The sequence below is a fragment of the Ambystoma mexicanum genome, chromosome 8 (assembly GCF_040938575.1).
Source record: "Ambystoma mexicanum isolate Mex_15411 chromosome 8, UKY_AmexF1_1, whole genome shotgun sequence".
Taxonomy (NCBI): domain Eukaryota; kingdom Metazoa; phylum Chordata; class Amphibia; order Caudata; family Ambystomatidae; genus Ambystoma; species Ambystoma mexicanum.
In genome coordinates this window covers 1,149,347,001-1,149,364,567 of record NC_090929.1, presented here as the reverse complement: position 1 = coordinate 1,149,364,567, position 17,567 = coordinate 1,149,347,001, and the positions used below count along the sequence as shown (strand labels likewise).

At 45.2% G+C, this 17,567-nt stretch overlaps 1 protein-coding gene across 7 annotated transcripts in view; it reads right to left on the bottom strand.

Annotated features, from left to right (window-relative positions):
* The window catches only part of ANK3 (ankyrin 3), a 2,768,233-nt gene that overhangs the window by 882,947 nt on the left and 1,867,719 nt on the right, over positions 1-17,567 (bottom strand). For all 7 annotated transcript variants that reach the window (XM_069611214.1, XM_069611216.1, XM_069611217.1 and 4 more), the window contains 2 exons: positions 14,175-14,372; positions 3,180-3,278 (listed from right to left, as the gene is read on the bottom strand). In XM_069611214.1, the coding sequence (XP_069467315.1) occupies positions 3,180-3,278; positions 14,175-14,372 (297 nt within the window). The remainder of the gene's footprint in view (positions 1-3,179; positions 3,279-14,174; positions 14,373-17,567) is intronic.

The window sequence follows — 17,567 nt, the reverse complement described above, 5'->3', positions numbered from 1 at the left end:
CGCTCTCTTGGGACACCCAATTGCCTTTACGTGTGTCTGTACCTCTTTGGGCACAGCTGTATCCTGTATCCTGCTCCTTTCCAACAGTGCCTTTTTTAAAACAAAGCATGCATCAATGTTCCCTTCATGAAACTATTCCCATCTTTATAGGTGGACTTTTTTTTGTCGAAGTGAAAATTCACCAAAAATAACAGCCAATGTGACGGACGAGGGCAGAATTTATCTTCCCAAAATACATGGGTGATAATTGAAAATTATTCAAACATGCGTTTTTTACAATAATGTAGCAGCCAGTGGCAGAGCAGAGATGCGTGCACCCTCAACTAACATGTGAGATACTTGCGCACCCTTCCCTTAATCTTCACCATAGCGCTTTGAAACAGTTTTAAGCACTATGCAAGAAACCTTTCAAACATACATTAGTACAACTTGAACTAGATTATCGGCAAAGCTATGAATTCGCATCCAACAGAGATTAAATATTATTTATTCGGCATTTTAGAAGGCACCTTGTGTGTACAAAATATTTCAGAGCGCAACCTGTTGATTTTGCACATTACAGAAGCCTTATATCACAACTCGATATGAGAAGGCGTGGAGCGAGAGGCACGCCAAAGGAAATAGTGGTGTATATAACTAATTGTGCAAACAGTGCCATCTAGCGGGCACCTGGAAACCCAGTGAAATGTTTGCAGTTGAATGACACATTAAATCGATTGGGAGAAGGCAGTGGACTGCTGCATGAACGCAGCAGGCTGGAGAATAACAATGCCCAACCCAGTACTTCGCAAAACAATTCTGGGCAATGCGATGTAGGTGTCGCAGAGAAAGGGACTCCCCTGTCGACTGAACGGGAATGACTTTAAATCCAAAAATCGAAAAACATTGGTGTGACTACACTTTAGCAGTTACATCTTTTGCACCACCATTCTCAAAGACATGAAAAAAGCAGACTGTTTCAGAGTCAAACATCTCGATTGGGTTGGCAATGAGGATTGCAACATCTATAAAAGATCTTAAGTTGCAGCAAGCGTGAAAAGGTGAAATGGGTGCCAAAGTAGTTCTCCACTTGGAATCATCGATCTGAAAAACTTCTGTAGTGTAGCAAAAAGCCCTTTGCTTGTAAATATTGACTTCACAAAGATACTTTCGTTTTGCTCACCGGATGAGTCCTTTGAGGTAGTTCCATGTTTATCGTAAGGTGCTTTTCCAAAAGCCTCATCTGAAGAGTAAAAGGTACACTCTACCCTTCATAGTCTTAAATGTACCCGTGCGTAATCACCCCAAGCATCAGACCATTAGAGCAAAACAAAAGAGGCGATGGCTGGAAAGTTTGGAATTAATCTTAACCTCTGGCACAGAACTGGGTAACCCTCCAGAACCCTGGTCACCAAGCCTGATTGGCAAATGCTCTTTCCCCTTTCTGTAATGGTTTGGCAGGCGGAAAAATAATGGTGTGGAGGGTTTGCCCGAGCAATAACAGAGGTGAAGATTCATTCCAAACCTTCCAGCCATCAACTCTTCTGTAGTCCTATAGTCAGCCCAGTGGTTTGCGAGTCTGTTGGGCCTAAGAACCAAAGTTACACCTCACTCCTGATGTCCAATCTGGGGACATATGGGGTTTCTGGCGATCTTGGGCAGAAGGGATGTGACCAAGCAATTCGGCCTGGACTGCCCCTTTTGGGTCGGACCACGCCTGATTTGCATACTTTTTTGTTACCCTTTCTGTTATGGCTTGGCAGGCTGAAGAGCACGATGCCAGAGGTGAAGAGGAACTCAAAATCTTCCAGCGATCAACTCTTGATTTCTGTATCTGACGACTAGAGGCGGCATGATCAGAGTGTTCTAGTTTGCTCCAGCTGCCAGGGTAAAACCTAAAAAGAGAAGTCTTTCTACATAGAGGGACAAAATACTAAGGGAAAAATAACCAGCAGCACGAACCAGAAAAAGGGAAACAAACACTGAAAAGAAATGTATAGGAATAGTGTTATATAGTGAAACGCGGAACACATGCTAGAAAGATCAAGAAACAGCGTATATGCTGCATACATGCAGGCCTCGATGCCAAAGATCCTGGAATAAATTAATCTAAAACAACTCTAGAAGAGCTTGCTGGCTTTTAAGCCTACATGCCAGGCACAGTAAATAGGGCTACAGTAAGGAAATGGACACACTAGAACATATCGTCATTATGCCACTCTCTCCATTACCGAATAGGATTTCCTGGATCTATCACCGCTGATATCCCTCCCTGCCAATGAGAAGAAGCCCATGCATGGGAGACATATCTGCAATAGTCACTGTAGAGCCAGCTCCTGCCCTGGTGAATGCATCTGAAACACTTCAACAGTCCCCATGTTTGCTCCTATTGCATAACATATTCATAATACTGCGCTTCTTGCACACCTGTTACTGCGCCACAGTGAGTTGTCTGACACTAATTTCAATATGTTTCCATCGGTCATGAAGTACTTATCCGTAGAAGTGGTTTAACATACATTTCTTAACTTTTTCAAGATTTTGCATGAATCTTTAAAAATAAAGCAATGTATGTTAAACCACTTCTACGGATAAGTACTTCATGATAAGTACTTCATGATAAGTACCTCATGACCGATGGAAACATATTGAAATTACAGTGTCAGACAACTCACTGTGGCGCAGTAACAGGTGTGTAAGAAACACAGTATCATTCAAGCTTTCTCAACGGAGTGGAGTCACTCATTGCCTCCGTAGATTCCCACACCAATGCGACATTAAGTTCCAAGAGGAACATTTACAAGTGAATCCGGTCGCGGAGGCCCACAGGTTGATATCCACCTAAAAGTTCCTCAGTATAAGAATATTGCATAGTAATACATTCCTGACCTAATGGGGCTAAGATTACTTAAAATATAGCGTCAGGGATTTATAAGGGGACAAGGTATACATGGGAGAATACATTTAAAACAGAAGTAAAGTCTGCCCTGAGAGACAGGGAAGCCCCAGACATGTAACCCACATCCTCATTGTGGGTTTCTAACACATGAATGAGAGAAAGAGCGGAGAAAAGGTAGAAGGGATAGCATGTTCCTTGGCAGTGCTTGCGGACGCCGCAAACCCAAATCACATTTTTGCAAAACAATGTGCATTACAAAAACACAGTAAGTGAACAAACTCTAAGAGCAGGCAAGTCTTACTTCCGTCACGGCTTGAATAGAAGCCCCGTGTTTCAGCAACAGCTCCATAACCTTAAGACGGTTCTTCTTGCAGGCGATATGCAGCGGCGTGAAACCATTCTGTCAAGGGGGGAAAAGAGATCTTTAGTATCCTCTGCCACGTCACCCACACGTTTCAGTGCTCCACTCCAGAGTGTTCATTCCAAGCATCCCCACCCATCCGGACCAGTACTTCCATATCCCCTCGACGGCCATGAACCCATTTCAGAGCAGTGCCTAACACGTGAATCTCGAAGACAGACCAGAGAATGTACGTTCTATAGCAGGCAAACATCATGGGAAACTGTATCCATTATCAGTTCAGTTCACAAGTAAAAGGTTTTATTTCCAACTCGTATTGTGTTTCACCACACTCAACACAAACCCACTAGTTACAATTACAACAGAAAGTACATTTCCCCTTTCCTTTCACTGTGCCCTCTTACCTCCCACTGGGTGTGTGCGGTAGCGAATGCAACTTGTAGATAACAGAAATACTCAATATTGCTGCTAGACACTATAATAATTAACAAAAGAGATTTAAGGTTTTCAGTCCCTGCGGCTCTTCAGGTCTACTACTATGCGCCATTTGTGAAGGAAGGCAGAGTGTCTGCTATTAATAGCGCCCAATGAGGTTTCATCGCTACCATTTCCCAGACACGCTGAAGTCAATGTGGGGCCGAAGGGGGTGCGGTCTTCTTCCAATAGTGCTATTTGCATTTTGGCTGGTAACAAAAAACCAAACGGTACAAGCCATTCATTGTTAGTCAGACCCTTCCACATGTCAACATCCAGACCTGAAGTTACTACTGCAGGCATTTTAATAGGTTAGCACATACTCTTATATGAGATACAGTAGCCTCACCCGTCAAGAAGGGATGGGGACCCTGAGGTGGGAGACCTACCGGGGTGGACACCAGAGGGGGAAGGTGGCAGTTGGGAAGGCCTGTGTAATTGATAATGGCATCACTCTTGATCACCTCATACCTTGGTCTTCAAAGGCTGTCCAGTCTTTCTCTGTTCTTTTTAGAGAACTACAAGAAAGAGTACCCTTACTGGTGAACCAGTGAGCGAGCAGCACACCAGTGACGATATAGGACATCTCAATGTCAGCGCGCCCCAATCGGTAGTGTGATTCCAGAGAGGATCTGCGCGACATGAAAGAAGGAACCAGCAAGGGCGTGCAATACTACCATCGACTCCCCACGGCAGCAGCCCTCCCCTGCATCACTGCCACAGAGCCGCCTGGTGAAACAGCCACAACCGATACTTATTGGCAACACAGCCGTGGAGCAGCTTGTTAACAGAAACTGTCACATTTCAGCTTTGGACACTAACACAAACTAGAACTCTGATTGTAGCGGCCGCCATTATTGAGGACGGTGGACCTGCATTAAAGAAATGGGTGAGGCTTAGACCCCCTTTTATATGCTCTACTGTTTGCAACATCTGCCAGGCGGGGAAAGCAGGACAACATTGGCCAGGGGGACCAGAAGGGGAGAGCCAACAGAGAAAAGAGGGGAAGGATATAAGCAACAGAGGATAAAAGAAAGGCGTGGGATGTTCAAGTGAGGTCAGAGGAAGAGAAGGTGGCAGACAAAAGACCAGAAGGAGGAAGGATTAGGTGGAGGAGTGTGGGGTAATTTCTAGAAAAGGTGAGGTATTGGCAGGTGAAAGTGCCACTATGTTGTGATTGTGCATGCACGTTGTGTGAGTGAGGTGGTAGCTGAAGAGTGGGGGGTGAGCGAAGGAGTAAAAGGAGGATGACCCAGAAGAAGGTGGGGAGGATTACTAGTGCAGAAGGAGGACTAGATGTGGTGAGAAGGGAAGATTAGTAGTAGCGTGAAGGTGGAATTAATAGTGGTGTGCACGTGGGAGCAGGTATAGTGTGGAGGGACGAGAACAATCTTGTGGTGAGTTGTAGGAAGTAAGATCAAAGGGTGGCATGGTAGGCCGTAGGGAGAGGAACATTTGAAGGACAGAGGAGGACGAACCAGGAAGAGAGTGTGTACAGAGTAGGAGGGAGGAGAGTAGAAGGAGTAAGAGCGTGACAAAGATATAGGGTGAGGAATATCAGAGCTTAGAAGCGTAAAAAGATCAGAGAAGTCGAAGATTGGGGTGTCTAGATTGTTCCGTTAAGGAGGCTAGATGGATAAGACATTTGCCTTCAGGCCAGCACCGAACGCTAGAAAGCTTTTAGATAGTGCAGGTTACCGATTACCAGCACCAGTCCTGGGTAGAGGAAAGTCTGAGTTAGGATGGAATTGCCCATTCCTAGGTTAGAGAAAGAGGGACGGCCAGTATGCCCATTGCAACTCAAAATAAAAACCCTTGAACCTCATCTGCTAGTTGCTGTGTTCTTGAGGCCATACATGACACTTATCAATTCCACTTAAAACCTCCAATAGTATTGCAAACTTGGACATTTCTGTCATACATGCCAATTCTCCCCCTCCCTCCGTCCGCGACATCTTCAACATGTTCTGGAGTAGTCAAGGAAGATACTATGTATTTAGGATGGTGCAAGGTACCAGTTGTACCTAAATATCTACAAAGTTTCTAGATACCTTTTAGAACAATTTGCTTTCTGTATATTTATCCATGGTTCGTCCTCCTTAAGGATAAACAATTGTGTTTTACGTTTTGCCACAAAGCCCCATTTTGTTCTCAGAAGCTTGTACTACAAATTACCGGGATATAATCGAATTCGAAATGACCAAGGGAGAAATAACCAAAAGTAATTTTTTCAAAAATAACTTTCGGTTTTTCCTCCTGCGGTCATTTCAAATATCCTGCTCACCACCACCCCCTTACTGGCCCCACCACCCCCTTACTTACTTTCGGGCTGCACACAGCGAAGTGTGCCACAGCCTTGCCATCCCTCCGCGATGCCAGTTACCTTCATGCACAAAGAAGGGAACCAGCACCACAGGGTCCTTTCCTTTTAAAAAGAAAATGTCTTAATAACTTTACTTGTTCCCCGCTTGACCTTTTATGGAAGCGAAGGACACGCCGCAACCCGCGAAGTCCCGGAATGTCAATCAAGGGGAACGGGGGATACCCCTGCAAGCTCCACTCCCCTTGATCGAAATTTTTTCCATTCGTTATTTTTTCCAATGCCATATTTGGCATTTTCTCCTCTTTGTTTTTATTTTTGTAAATTTGTACGGATTCCTATATTACAAGGGGATCACATGTTTGGAACCTTTGTATAACTTCTTTATTGGTGTAAATTCCCTATAAGCTGCACTCCGTGCCTCCCTTTGCATACTCCAATGACGGATTTGCAAATATTGCAACCTGTGTTGTTCAGCAATCCCAATCTTTTCCTTACATTTCTGAAAGGGATTCATATTTCTCACATGAAACACCTTGCTAATTGTGCTACAGACCCAGGTATGCCATGCACACAATATTGAATTTAGCTGTGCTGGAGAAACACTTGGCAGTAGTGTGTTGTGTGAAAGGATTCGAGTAAGCAGTAAAGTTGGGCTTCTTTGAGAGGAGGTCCCAAATCACTGCCATAGTACCCGTGACCCTTCTAACCTGGATACTGTGTGCTATCCCTAATTTGTGGAGTCTCATGCCAAACCCAAAATGATTGCTCCACTACTGAGTGGTCCATCCATGCCCATTTTTTATCAGTCGAATTTCGAGACCACTCAAAAAGAATGCACAGATGCGCTGCACTGAAATAAACCCTAAAATCAGGAAGCCCAATCCTCCTGCTTTCTTTCGGCACCTTCAGAAGCTTGGCACAGATGTGTGCTGATCTCTTACCCCAAACAAAGTAAAGAAGCAATTTCCTCAATTGTGTAAAATGCTGTTTGGGGACTTAGAGAGGGAGCACTTGGTGTAGGAATAGATAACGAGGGAGTAACATAATCTTTATTGTTGCAATGAGTCCCAATAGTCCATTTGTCGGTATGCATTTGCGAGCATAATTTTGTATAAATTACTGCATTCAAGGACTCCACATCTTTGGTTATTTGTACGCCTAAATATGTTCTAGATTTCTTGGGTATTTTAAAGGGGGTTTTAGCATCTATTTGTACAATATGTTGTGGCATTTAGGAGCTCTGATTTGTTGAGGTGAATTTCAAAACCCTATACCTCCCTACATGCAATACACACCATATCACTACATTTTTAGTGTCAACATTAGTACGCTCTTCACAATCTGTCGATTGTGCAACCACTGGTGGGGGATCCACTCGTAGGCATCCTGCGTGTGTTCATTAGCAAGGCTTCGGCGCACTTCCCAAGGTCACAGGTTTTTGTACCTTGCCTTGAAGATGTGTCTAGCAAAATATAGTAATTGTTCTAATCATTCTTACTGTTGTTATCGATGGTTTATATTTTGCTGCATTGTGTATTATATGTGTTGGCTTCCATGGCAATTGCCGAAAAAGCACAAACAATCTCTTGCCTTTTCGTAGGGCATCCTGGGCGCCTTTGCATGAATACACTTCCATAGGGTGGCACACACAGGGTTAAAAATGGCTGGTAGCCGGGAGTTATTTAGCTCCTGCTTCAACCCAGGAGAGCCTGGTTATTATGACACAAACAGCTACCAGGAGTTACTTTTGGCTCCCCAAGCAAAGGGGTGCTAAAAAAAGTCTCACTATGTGACATTAACTTTGGGTGTTTGGAAAGATGTGTAAGGAAGCATTGGGGCACATCTAGGAGACATTAAAAGCATATTGCATTGGACTTAATGGACAAAAAGTTTAAGTTTGCATCTCGTGTCAAAATTAGATTTGTTACTTGATATGTACTAGCTTCTCGTTCCCCAGAGGTATCTCCTGCCTACTGAATGATGCCCTATACACAGGAGCTTGTTTCAGCTCCTGCTCAACAAACGTGGTGTTCATCCCCCGTTCCAGCACCTTGAACGGGGATAACGGCCTGGCAACCCATATTAACGGCCTGAGCAAAGCAAGGGCGGATAACGAGGGCTCCTGGGCGTTATCCCCCGTTCCAGCAGCTGGAACGGGGGATGAAGGCCATTAGCGCCCGGGGTTACCAAAGCAGTAACCCGAGATGCTAAAACAAAGGATTTTCTTTCCTACAACGGGAGGCGGGTGGCGTCCCACTGTGGGAAGGAACATCTTTTTCCAAGATGGCCACCCTGGAAAGGGAAGGCAGGGCTCTGTACGGAGTCCCTCTTCCCTTTCCATGGCAGCCGTGGGAAGCGTAGAAGAAGGTGCGGGCACAGCCGAAATAAGGTAAGTGGTGGAAGGTTAGTTAATAAAAAAAAATAAAAAAAACGGGGACGGGGTGGCGGGATCATGGGGGTAGAGGGGATCCGGCCATCAGGCGGCTTGCAACGCGGGCATACACCAGAGGTTCAAGCCCACGTTCCTAGCCACCTGATTGGCTGGCTCCCCAGCCCAGGGTGCTAATGTTAATTTAGAACTCTGACATCTTTCTGCTCTTCAGCCCCATGTCAGCCTCCTCTCCTGTTTGGCACTCTTACCCCACCTCCTTCTAGCAAAAGGCACACATGCACACAGAGTGTGAACAGAGAGGCTGTTTGCCACTTTCCACTTAGTTAAGAAAATATACGGCAGCTTACATACAAATCTATAACCATTTCCAGTGATTACTATTTCCTTCCTCAATACTTTATATTGCATTGTGATACAGCAAGTCTGTCACAGATGGCATAGACAACCCCACAAAGTCCTCGAGACAGTTTAATGGTTCTTACTTGTATTTCTGTTGGACCTGGGGCCATCCCTCTCTCTCTCTCGTCTCCCGTGGGATGTCCCCCTTAACTCAGCCGCCGTCCGTAACCTTGAATTAGTACTATCAAATGGTGACCTCTCCTATCTAATATCCGCCTCCCCCTTCACATCCGCTCTTCTCCCTCCTACCCTTCCTTTCGCTCTTCCCTAAAATCTTATCTCTTCCACTCTCCTCCCTAACACCCCACGTTCCTTTCCTCCTCCCTTCCCCACTACTCTCACCTCTTACTCCTGCTCTTCCTTACCCTTTCCATCTAAACTACCTCCTTATTCCCTTCCCCATGCTCGTATCTAGCCTCTCCTTTTCCTCTCCTCTTCCTTCACATTCCTGCATTCCCTCTTTCCCCGTTCTTACCTCCTCTAACATCTACTACTCCCTTGCACACCTCTCCCATTCCTTCATCCTCCTCACCCCTGCAATTTTGTAAGTTGTTCTTTATACTGTTTTCAGGTTGTGGTTCAATTGTCATCTAATGCTTGCTGTATTGTTTACTTGTTCTCATGTAAAGCACTTTGCAGTAAAGGGCTATATAAATTCAATAAAATACAAATAACAGCTGACTTTTGCTAATGGTTGCTCCCTCAATGAAGGCTCAGGAACCTCCTAGCTTGTCCTACTCTATCCGAAGGTTAATGTCCTAATGGGAGTTGGAACAGTGCTGTGCATTGCTCTGTGGTATTCAGACTACTTCAGTCACGCCCACTCACTGCTTTCCCTCCACACTTACTACCACTCCCTCTGACTTACTCCTCCCACCAGTGCATCGCCCCTCAGATGTTTCACTCCTCCTAACTTCACCACCACCTATAAATGTTACCAATCCTCCCACTCCATTTTACTAAGACCCTCCCTTCAAGTACTACTATCTGCCTTCACGCCCACTACTATCTCCTCCTGCCACTACTCTCCTCCACTCACTACTACTCTCCTCTACCCACTACTACTTTTCTCCACCCGTTACTCCTACAACTCTTCCCACTTTCCACACCACTCTTCTTTCCCATTTCAGACACACTAAACAGGTATTCCTTGCACTCAATATATGAAGTCACTTGTTACACAAACACACTTGCTCGCTTACTCACTCCAGAGTGCCCTCAAAACACAAATAACTCACCTTCTCAATTAATAGCCCCTGCCTTCCTCCTTCTGATCTCTTGGTCCTCTTGCTCCTGCTTTGACCTCACCCGAACAACCCACCTCTTCCTGCTTCCGGTCCTCTCTCTTATACGTCCCCTCGACCTGCCATTGGTCTGCTTTCCCTGATCAAACTCCCTGCTCTAGCCCCACACTGGAGGGGTTACATAGCACAAAATGCATAAAAGACAATTTAGGCCCACCCCTTCTTGCCATGCCGGTCTGCCGGAGAGCATTAATGGCAGTTCGTAGAGTACCATGTGCAAGTCCTTGTTCGGATCTGCAGTCCTTTCTCTTTGTTGGTAAAAGTTCAGTGCCCCATGGGATTTAACTGTTTGTTTTCCATGGTGGTCTAGCAGGCTCTTTTCCTTGCCGCTTGAGAGCAAAGTGAGGTGAGATTTGCCACAGTACAGCTGAAGTGGCGTGCGGCTCTCGCTATCGCCGTGCTTTTTTGTCTGCTGCCTGTCCTGTGTTCGCTGCGGTGTGGGGAGAATTGATTCTGCTTTTATGGGTTTTGATTATTATCAGGCTTGCGTAGGATGCCGACAGTATCTTGGTGCTCTCCCCGTGCTCTGGCTATATTTTCTTGTTTTCTTATGGAAGAAGACCGTCGGCCTCGCTCTGGGCGCATCAAACTGTGCTGTATGACATGACTTGGAATTGATATCCCTGGAATCAATAGTTCTATGAAGAAAGTCGTTACTATGTGCTAAAATGGGCTGCCCTCCTACACATTCTCTCTTTGTTGATCTTAAAAATGCAATAGACAACAAAACTATTTCTTCCATTGGTGAATTTGCAACACAAGAAAATCGCGGGGGTCCTTAGGTGGATATCCACTAAAAAGTTCCTCATCACAAGATTATTTCAATTGAATCAAGTTCCCACCTTGGAGGGAATGGGGGAGAAATTGTGCCTGGATAAATCAGAGAGATTTTGTCGGGTATGCACACGATAACACGATAGAGACAATTAAAGACAATTAAACATCTGGGTATTTGATGTCCTATAATTGAACATTTGAGACACTTCTTTTTTATAGATATTTTGATTTTAATTTTATACATACAGGTGAGCGATTATGGACTAAACTCATGGAGGTTGATCATATCTTCCTGGTATTAACCTTAACTCGGCTCTTACAAAACTTTTATGGATTATGGGAGCTGTAATGGCGGGAAAATAATAATAATTTTATAACATTTTGTATTGATTGAACTATATTTTAATGAACTGTGTATTGTACATTAATGTAATGAGATTTTTTAGAGTGTCTAGTTTTGAAATGTATTTTATGTGTTTCATTGTTTTATGTTTTGCGTAAGGTTTTCATCTAAAACCAATTCACAATAAATACATTTTTTCCTTTAGCACCCCTGTATGGCGCCGGCCACCAATAAAAATGCTCGGAATGCTTGAAAACGTACCTTGGCGTGCTGCTTTCCCTGAATTCCATTTTCATGTTGATGACGTCACAGTCATCAACAGTGAAAGCAGACTTTCAGGACACCAGCACTGTGTGGCAACGGGCCGCGCGGGCAAGGTAACTTTCTTTTTTTTATTTTAAAAAAAAAAACACCATTAGCATCCATGCAGGGAGCTACATTGGTACTAAGGGCGATATTAATCTCGCCTCGGGCCTTTACCGGCAGGGTTGGCCTGCCGTCTAGTTTAATACTGCCTCAGTAACAAAGAAAGATTCTGGCAAGCAACCTTGTCAGCAGACATGGTGCGAGACAAAGGCCCCCCCCCCCCCCCCCCAACCCCACCGCCCTGCTCAGAGGGCTCCTTACCCCTCCTCTTGACAAGGACAGGCCACTGGCCTTGGACACACTGCACTCCTGCACATGCCTCATCATCATCACTTTAGATAGAGCTTCCAAACAGCCAGAGAATTTTTGTTTAATTTACATTTTTCAAGACTGCATACCAAGAAACTCACGCTGAGCCCAAACAAAAAAGACACGTTTAGATTTGTACTGTGTAGGAGAGACAGCAGCAACAGAATGACAAAGGGTCATCTGATGAGACCAGAGATGGGCACAGCTGCGGCTTGCAGCAGAAGAGGATGACAAATGTACTCAACACTGCCATGCTGACAAATGTCACACACTTTAGGGAAACTCTCTGAAATAGCAGCGACACGAAATGCCAAGCTGCTATAGACAGGGCAACAGCCTAGCCACTGTCACACCAAGGCTTGCTTTTATCTCATGCTTTCTTAAGTAACATGGAAATCCTTTAACCTCTACAATGTGAGTGCCTGAGTAGTACACGTTTTGCAAGTTTCAGCCACTCATGTATTTTCATCTGACCATCCAGATGCTTTCCGAGCCAAACTCTGATCTGCTGCATCAATGGTAGCCTCTACCTGCACCGCTACCATTCCCCCAACAGTCTAAAGGTCTACCTTTCTTGGTTTCTATATTTTAAAAAACCAGTCTGAAAGCAGAGACATTTCTGAATATTGCAGATGTACCAGTGTCTAGAACCCTGCATTGTTCTTGTTCAGGCACCGAGCTTCAACAAAGCTGATAATGACACATTTGTAGATTCATGACTTTGGCTTGTGTTTTAATTCTGCGAAGGGTACCCCTAATACTAGGCTGCAATTTGGGTGCAGAGATATGTAGACAATAGAGGATCATATTATATGACTCTTGACAGGCTTGCAACCTTCTTTCAGTTAAGAAACACTTCTTTTTTTAAACTAATGGGCTCTAGGACACTAACCCACCGAGTCGTTTTTCCAAATGCTGCCAATCAGTCCTACTGATGGCAGCCATGATCTGCATTAAATCCCCATTATCCAACATCAAACAATACAGCAACCCCATGCACGTCTATGAAAGCAACAATACCAACAGCAAAGCCTCAATGTTTAAACAAGCCAACTCTATGAAACATGCAAGTCACATTTTCAATTGCAATGCAACTCCCATTCACAGAAGGGTTTGTCCCCAATCTTTTCTGTTTCTGACCTCTGGGGACAATACACAGGCTGCATCATGTTTCTTCATGGAAACATATGCAACAATACAACTCTTAAGTGCCTCAAATTTTGGCCCTGAAAGAATTCAGACAAGTAGACCTCATCTGTCAGCTGTGAGGGCTCTGCTTTTCAAAATATTCTCCCACCCTATACTGGTTTCTTCCAGCACAAAATGCTCTAGGAGCTATGGGGATGATACTTTTAAATTCCATTTCAAAAGAGATAAGGGGACCGAGTTCCGAGTTGGGGGCTTGCGGATGAACACCTAGCTCAGGAGAATAATATGCCCGCTTTAGCACTAACACCAGGTTGTCCGTAGGTTTACCCTGCTGCAAGTTTAACGAAGCCCTAATCCAGGATTCAAACCTGTGACCTGCAGGCCAATCTCTCTGCAATCACTTAATTTGCCGAGTTATATTCAGAATGCGATGTTTTTGAGAAATGACTAATACAATCATTATTTGTTAATTCTGCCAACTGCAATAGTTCATAAACCTTTTCCCTCCCCTCTCACACTGGTTGTGGATGCAGGTCTCAAAGTCCCCAGTTCCTGGTCAAGAGCATAACAAACATATCTAGTGTTAATACACGAAAAATATATATTTAAGGTGCAACTTGCCGAGTGAGCTAAGTTTGTAAGAGGAGATTTGGGCGAATCCAAAATTTTAACAAGACCTATCCAGCACCCTCAACAAAGAGCCAACTACTTCAATTCCCCTTTTTTTACGATGTTGGGGAAACAAGTCCTGGGGGCTTTCCGAACCTCAATACTAGCCAACACCTCACATGGCCACTATTAAGCATGTGGTGAACTGTAAATAGGTAATAACTACTTATTGAAGTATTTTGCAAGCCGTGTTCAATGAGCAAGAATATTCAGCCAATTGACTCATTGAATGTGATCCAATCTTCCTCTTCCTTTGAATCAGAAGTCGCTGCAGGGATGGTCATATACTTCACATGTTGCCTCCTAAGGGAACCACTAGAATGAACCTGTTGGAGTGCTTAGAGTCCCTGGGAGGAGCTAGAAATGATTGCCATTTTACAGGTTATGCAGAATACATCAACCAATCAACACATCGCCACAATGTACCCACCAGAGCTTTGGCATTAGGATTAGCTTTTTTGTCCAGGAGGACCCGGGCAACTTTAAAGTGGCCGCAGTGGGCAGCAACGTGCAGCGCAGTCAAATAGTCGTTTGTGACATCATCAACGGGCACATTATGCTGAAGTAGAAACTGTACACAGTTTAGATGATCCCCCTGTGTGGCCATGTGCAATGGCGAAAGTCCATTCTGTAAACACATGAAAAAGAAAGCAAAAGCGTATCAGAACATGTGTGAATATTTCAACATTGCAAACAGAAGGCCTTGAGCACTGTTTTCCAGGGTGACCGTCTCACAAGTTATGTTAGATTTATGGAAAATATCCTTACTCATCTCAACCTGTAGGTCAGAATTATACTATTACAGCTTTCGAAGGGACACTGGTGCCAAAACAGTGCTAGCGGAAGTGACGTCACAGGCCCTTTGACAATCCCCATGCAATAACTTCACTCCGGGTGATATTAAATGATCTATGATCCATGCATGACTTTCATCCCCAACATTGCAGGAAGTGTAAAATGAATAAAACAAAAAAGGTCTTAGCAAAGTAGCCAGAAGGCTGTATAAGTTACCAACCACACGCCAACAATGGTGCCGCAGCGATGTGCCTCCTGTGCAGCTGCGATATATATACTAACTTTATACCGCAATCCCGGCTCCTGCAATCCTGCCTGGACAGAGCTTTACTTACAGCAAGCTCTGAAAACTCTCTTCCAGTGTGGGTCAACAAACCTAGGGTTCTGGAAAGTTCTTACAACCTGACGAATCCCACTCCTGAAACCTAAGGGTGTCATTGACCATTCAATGGTTATGAATCACCACCCATTGGCCATGCCAGCTACCAACCCTGTGGCAATACAAGCCATTCCCTACCAGCTGTAATGCTAACGAACTTGAACAATAACTAGCAAGGATGAACCATCTCTGCATGTCCTAAGTCTGTTACCAGACTCTCTCTTGCCACCATGCTTGCAAACACGGCCCACAGAGACACTCTCAAAGCACCACGAACAAGCACATTTCTGGACATGGCAGACACTGCCATGTAGGGGACACATCTACCACGCTACTAACACACAGACCCGCCCCCCTCTTCCTCAACCCCCTAGAATTCCTCTGGCAGGACAGAATCAGCTGGCGCTTATCATTCGCACCTACAGTGGGGTGCCTTAGACCTCGGCAAGAACGCAGCGCCACAATTATAACACATCTCTGGCACACTTACACATCTGAATAATAATACATCACAAAGGCCACACTCTAACCAAACATACTTTTCTGTCCACAGGCTGAGGCCCCCATCTGACAGCGCTGCAAGGCCAAACAATAATGAGATGTGCGCTATAGAAATGGCAAGTAATATAACATCTGATATGCCGGAATACGGTAATTATATCCTGGCACACTGTTATTGTAAGCCGGGTGCCAGCTATTATAGGCCAGGGGCACTGGCGCATTAGGGCAGACACAGCCAGAAAATGTAAGGTACGCCCATTATTGGCCAAATGCAGCCCCATATGTCTGGGCACAACTATCAAATGCCAGAAAAGGTTTCATCTGGACAGGTGCAGCTTCCTAATGCAAGGTGCCATTTCCTAAACCAGGTTGAACAACTGTATGCCAGTTGGTGCCATTTTAGGACCGTCAAAGGCTCATGTGCCCAGGTACCCTCGATCATTTGCCATACATACACTTATCATAACAGGTTACAGCACTTGTATGCCAGGCATCGCATGTCCCTGTATGCCTAGATACAAAAGAACTATGCCAGGTATAAGAGTCATTTTGCAGATGCAGCTTCATATGCCCAGATATTATCACGTGCTCCCTCACAATGTGCCCAGGAAACCAACACACACCAGGAACAGCCACCATATGCAAGAAATGGTGCATGCCCAGAGTGCAGCATATCATCCCAAAACAGAGAATTATCTAGCCAGATACACTTCCACACCACCATCACATCATCAGATGCCATCCTCACATGCCCAGACACTGCCATCACATGCCCAGGTACAATATATATGCCAGATGCAGACTCATATGCCAGTAACAAGCCTGTATATCCAGTTACAGGCAGCTATGTCCAGGTCAACCCACACATGACAACGTGCAGTATATCCCATAGCCAGGTGCTGACACTGGGTTTAATTGCATTGTTCCCCAGGCTCTACAGGAGGTGTGGTTGCAACTGGAAGCCCTGCAGGAGCCAGGGATGCTTTCATGGGGGCCACAGAGGGCAGAGTCCCTGCTGGAGATGCTGCAAATGCAGAAGACACACAAAGCCTACACTAAAGCCTACAAAGCTGGCTTATGCTAAAGAGGTGAATCCAAACGTTGGCTGCCTAAACTCCCCCAGGGACTTCCCAACTGTCCCTTATTCCGTCCGGTTGTTAGCGGTCTGCGGGGGCGTCGGATGGTGCCTCATAAGCACACTGTGCTAGTCAGGCTTCTTCTAGCATGCCCACTCTCACCTCTCCCTGCTCTACTCTTCCTTCTTGTCTACTCTGTCTCCCTCCTCCTACCACTCCCCCTGCTCCTTTCATGTTTTCATTCCTCCTAGATACTGCCTCCACCCTTTGATGTCACTCCTCCTTCCACTACCATACTACCCCCTCCTCCACACCTCTACTCACTCCTCTACTCTACTACACTCTTTAACTCTACTACTCCATCCTCTGCTCTACTACCCCCTCCTTCACTCTACTACACTCTTCAACTCGACTACTCCATCCTCTGCTCTACTACCCCCTCCTCCACACCTCTACTCACTCCTCTACTCTACTACACTCTTTAACTCGACTACTCCATCCTCCGCTCTACTACCCCTCCTCCACACCTCTACTCACTCCTCTACTCTACTACTCTTTAACTCGACTACTCCATCCTCTGCTCTACTACCCCCCTCCTCCGCTCTACTACTCCATCCTCTGCTCTACTATCCCCCTCCTCCGCTCTACTACTCCATCATCTGCTCTACTACCCCCCTCCTCCGCTCTACTACTCCATCCTCTGCTCTACTACTCCCTCTTCCCTACTATTACCACTCCCTCCTTCCTCTCCATCCTCCTCATTACCACCGCTTCCTTCTTACTAATACTCTCATCCTCCCTCTGAACTATAAAACACCTGGGTCGATCTGCTGATAAGTTATGGCACTGTTAAAATAAATATAGAATGTTGTTGCTGGAAAATGCTAGCACGATGCTATGAAAAGAATAGCAGCCCTACAGAAATGTGGCGGCACTATCCCATAAAAAGGCATGCCAAGCCTGATGAAGCAATGGGCAAGTATTGTGCCACTAAAGCCAAAGTCGCCCACAAGAGAAGTGTGTTTATTGAGCCATTAAATGTTTACCAAACCAGCTCAGAAAGCCCTTTCGC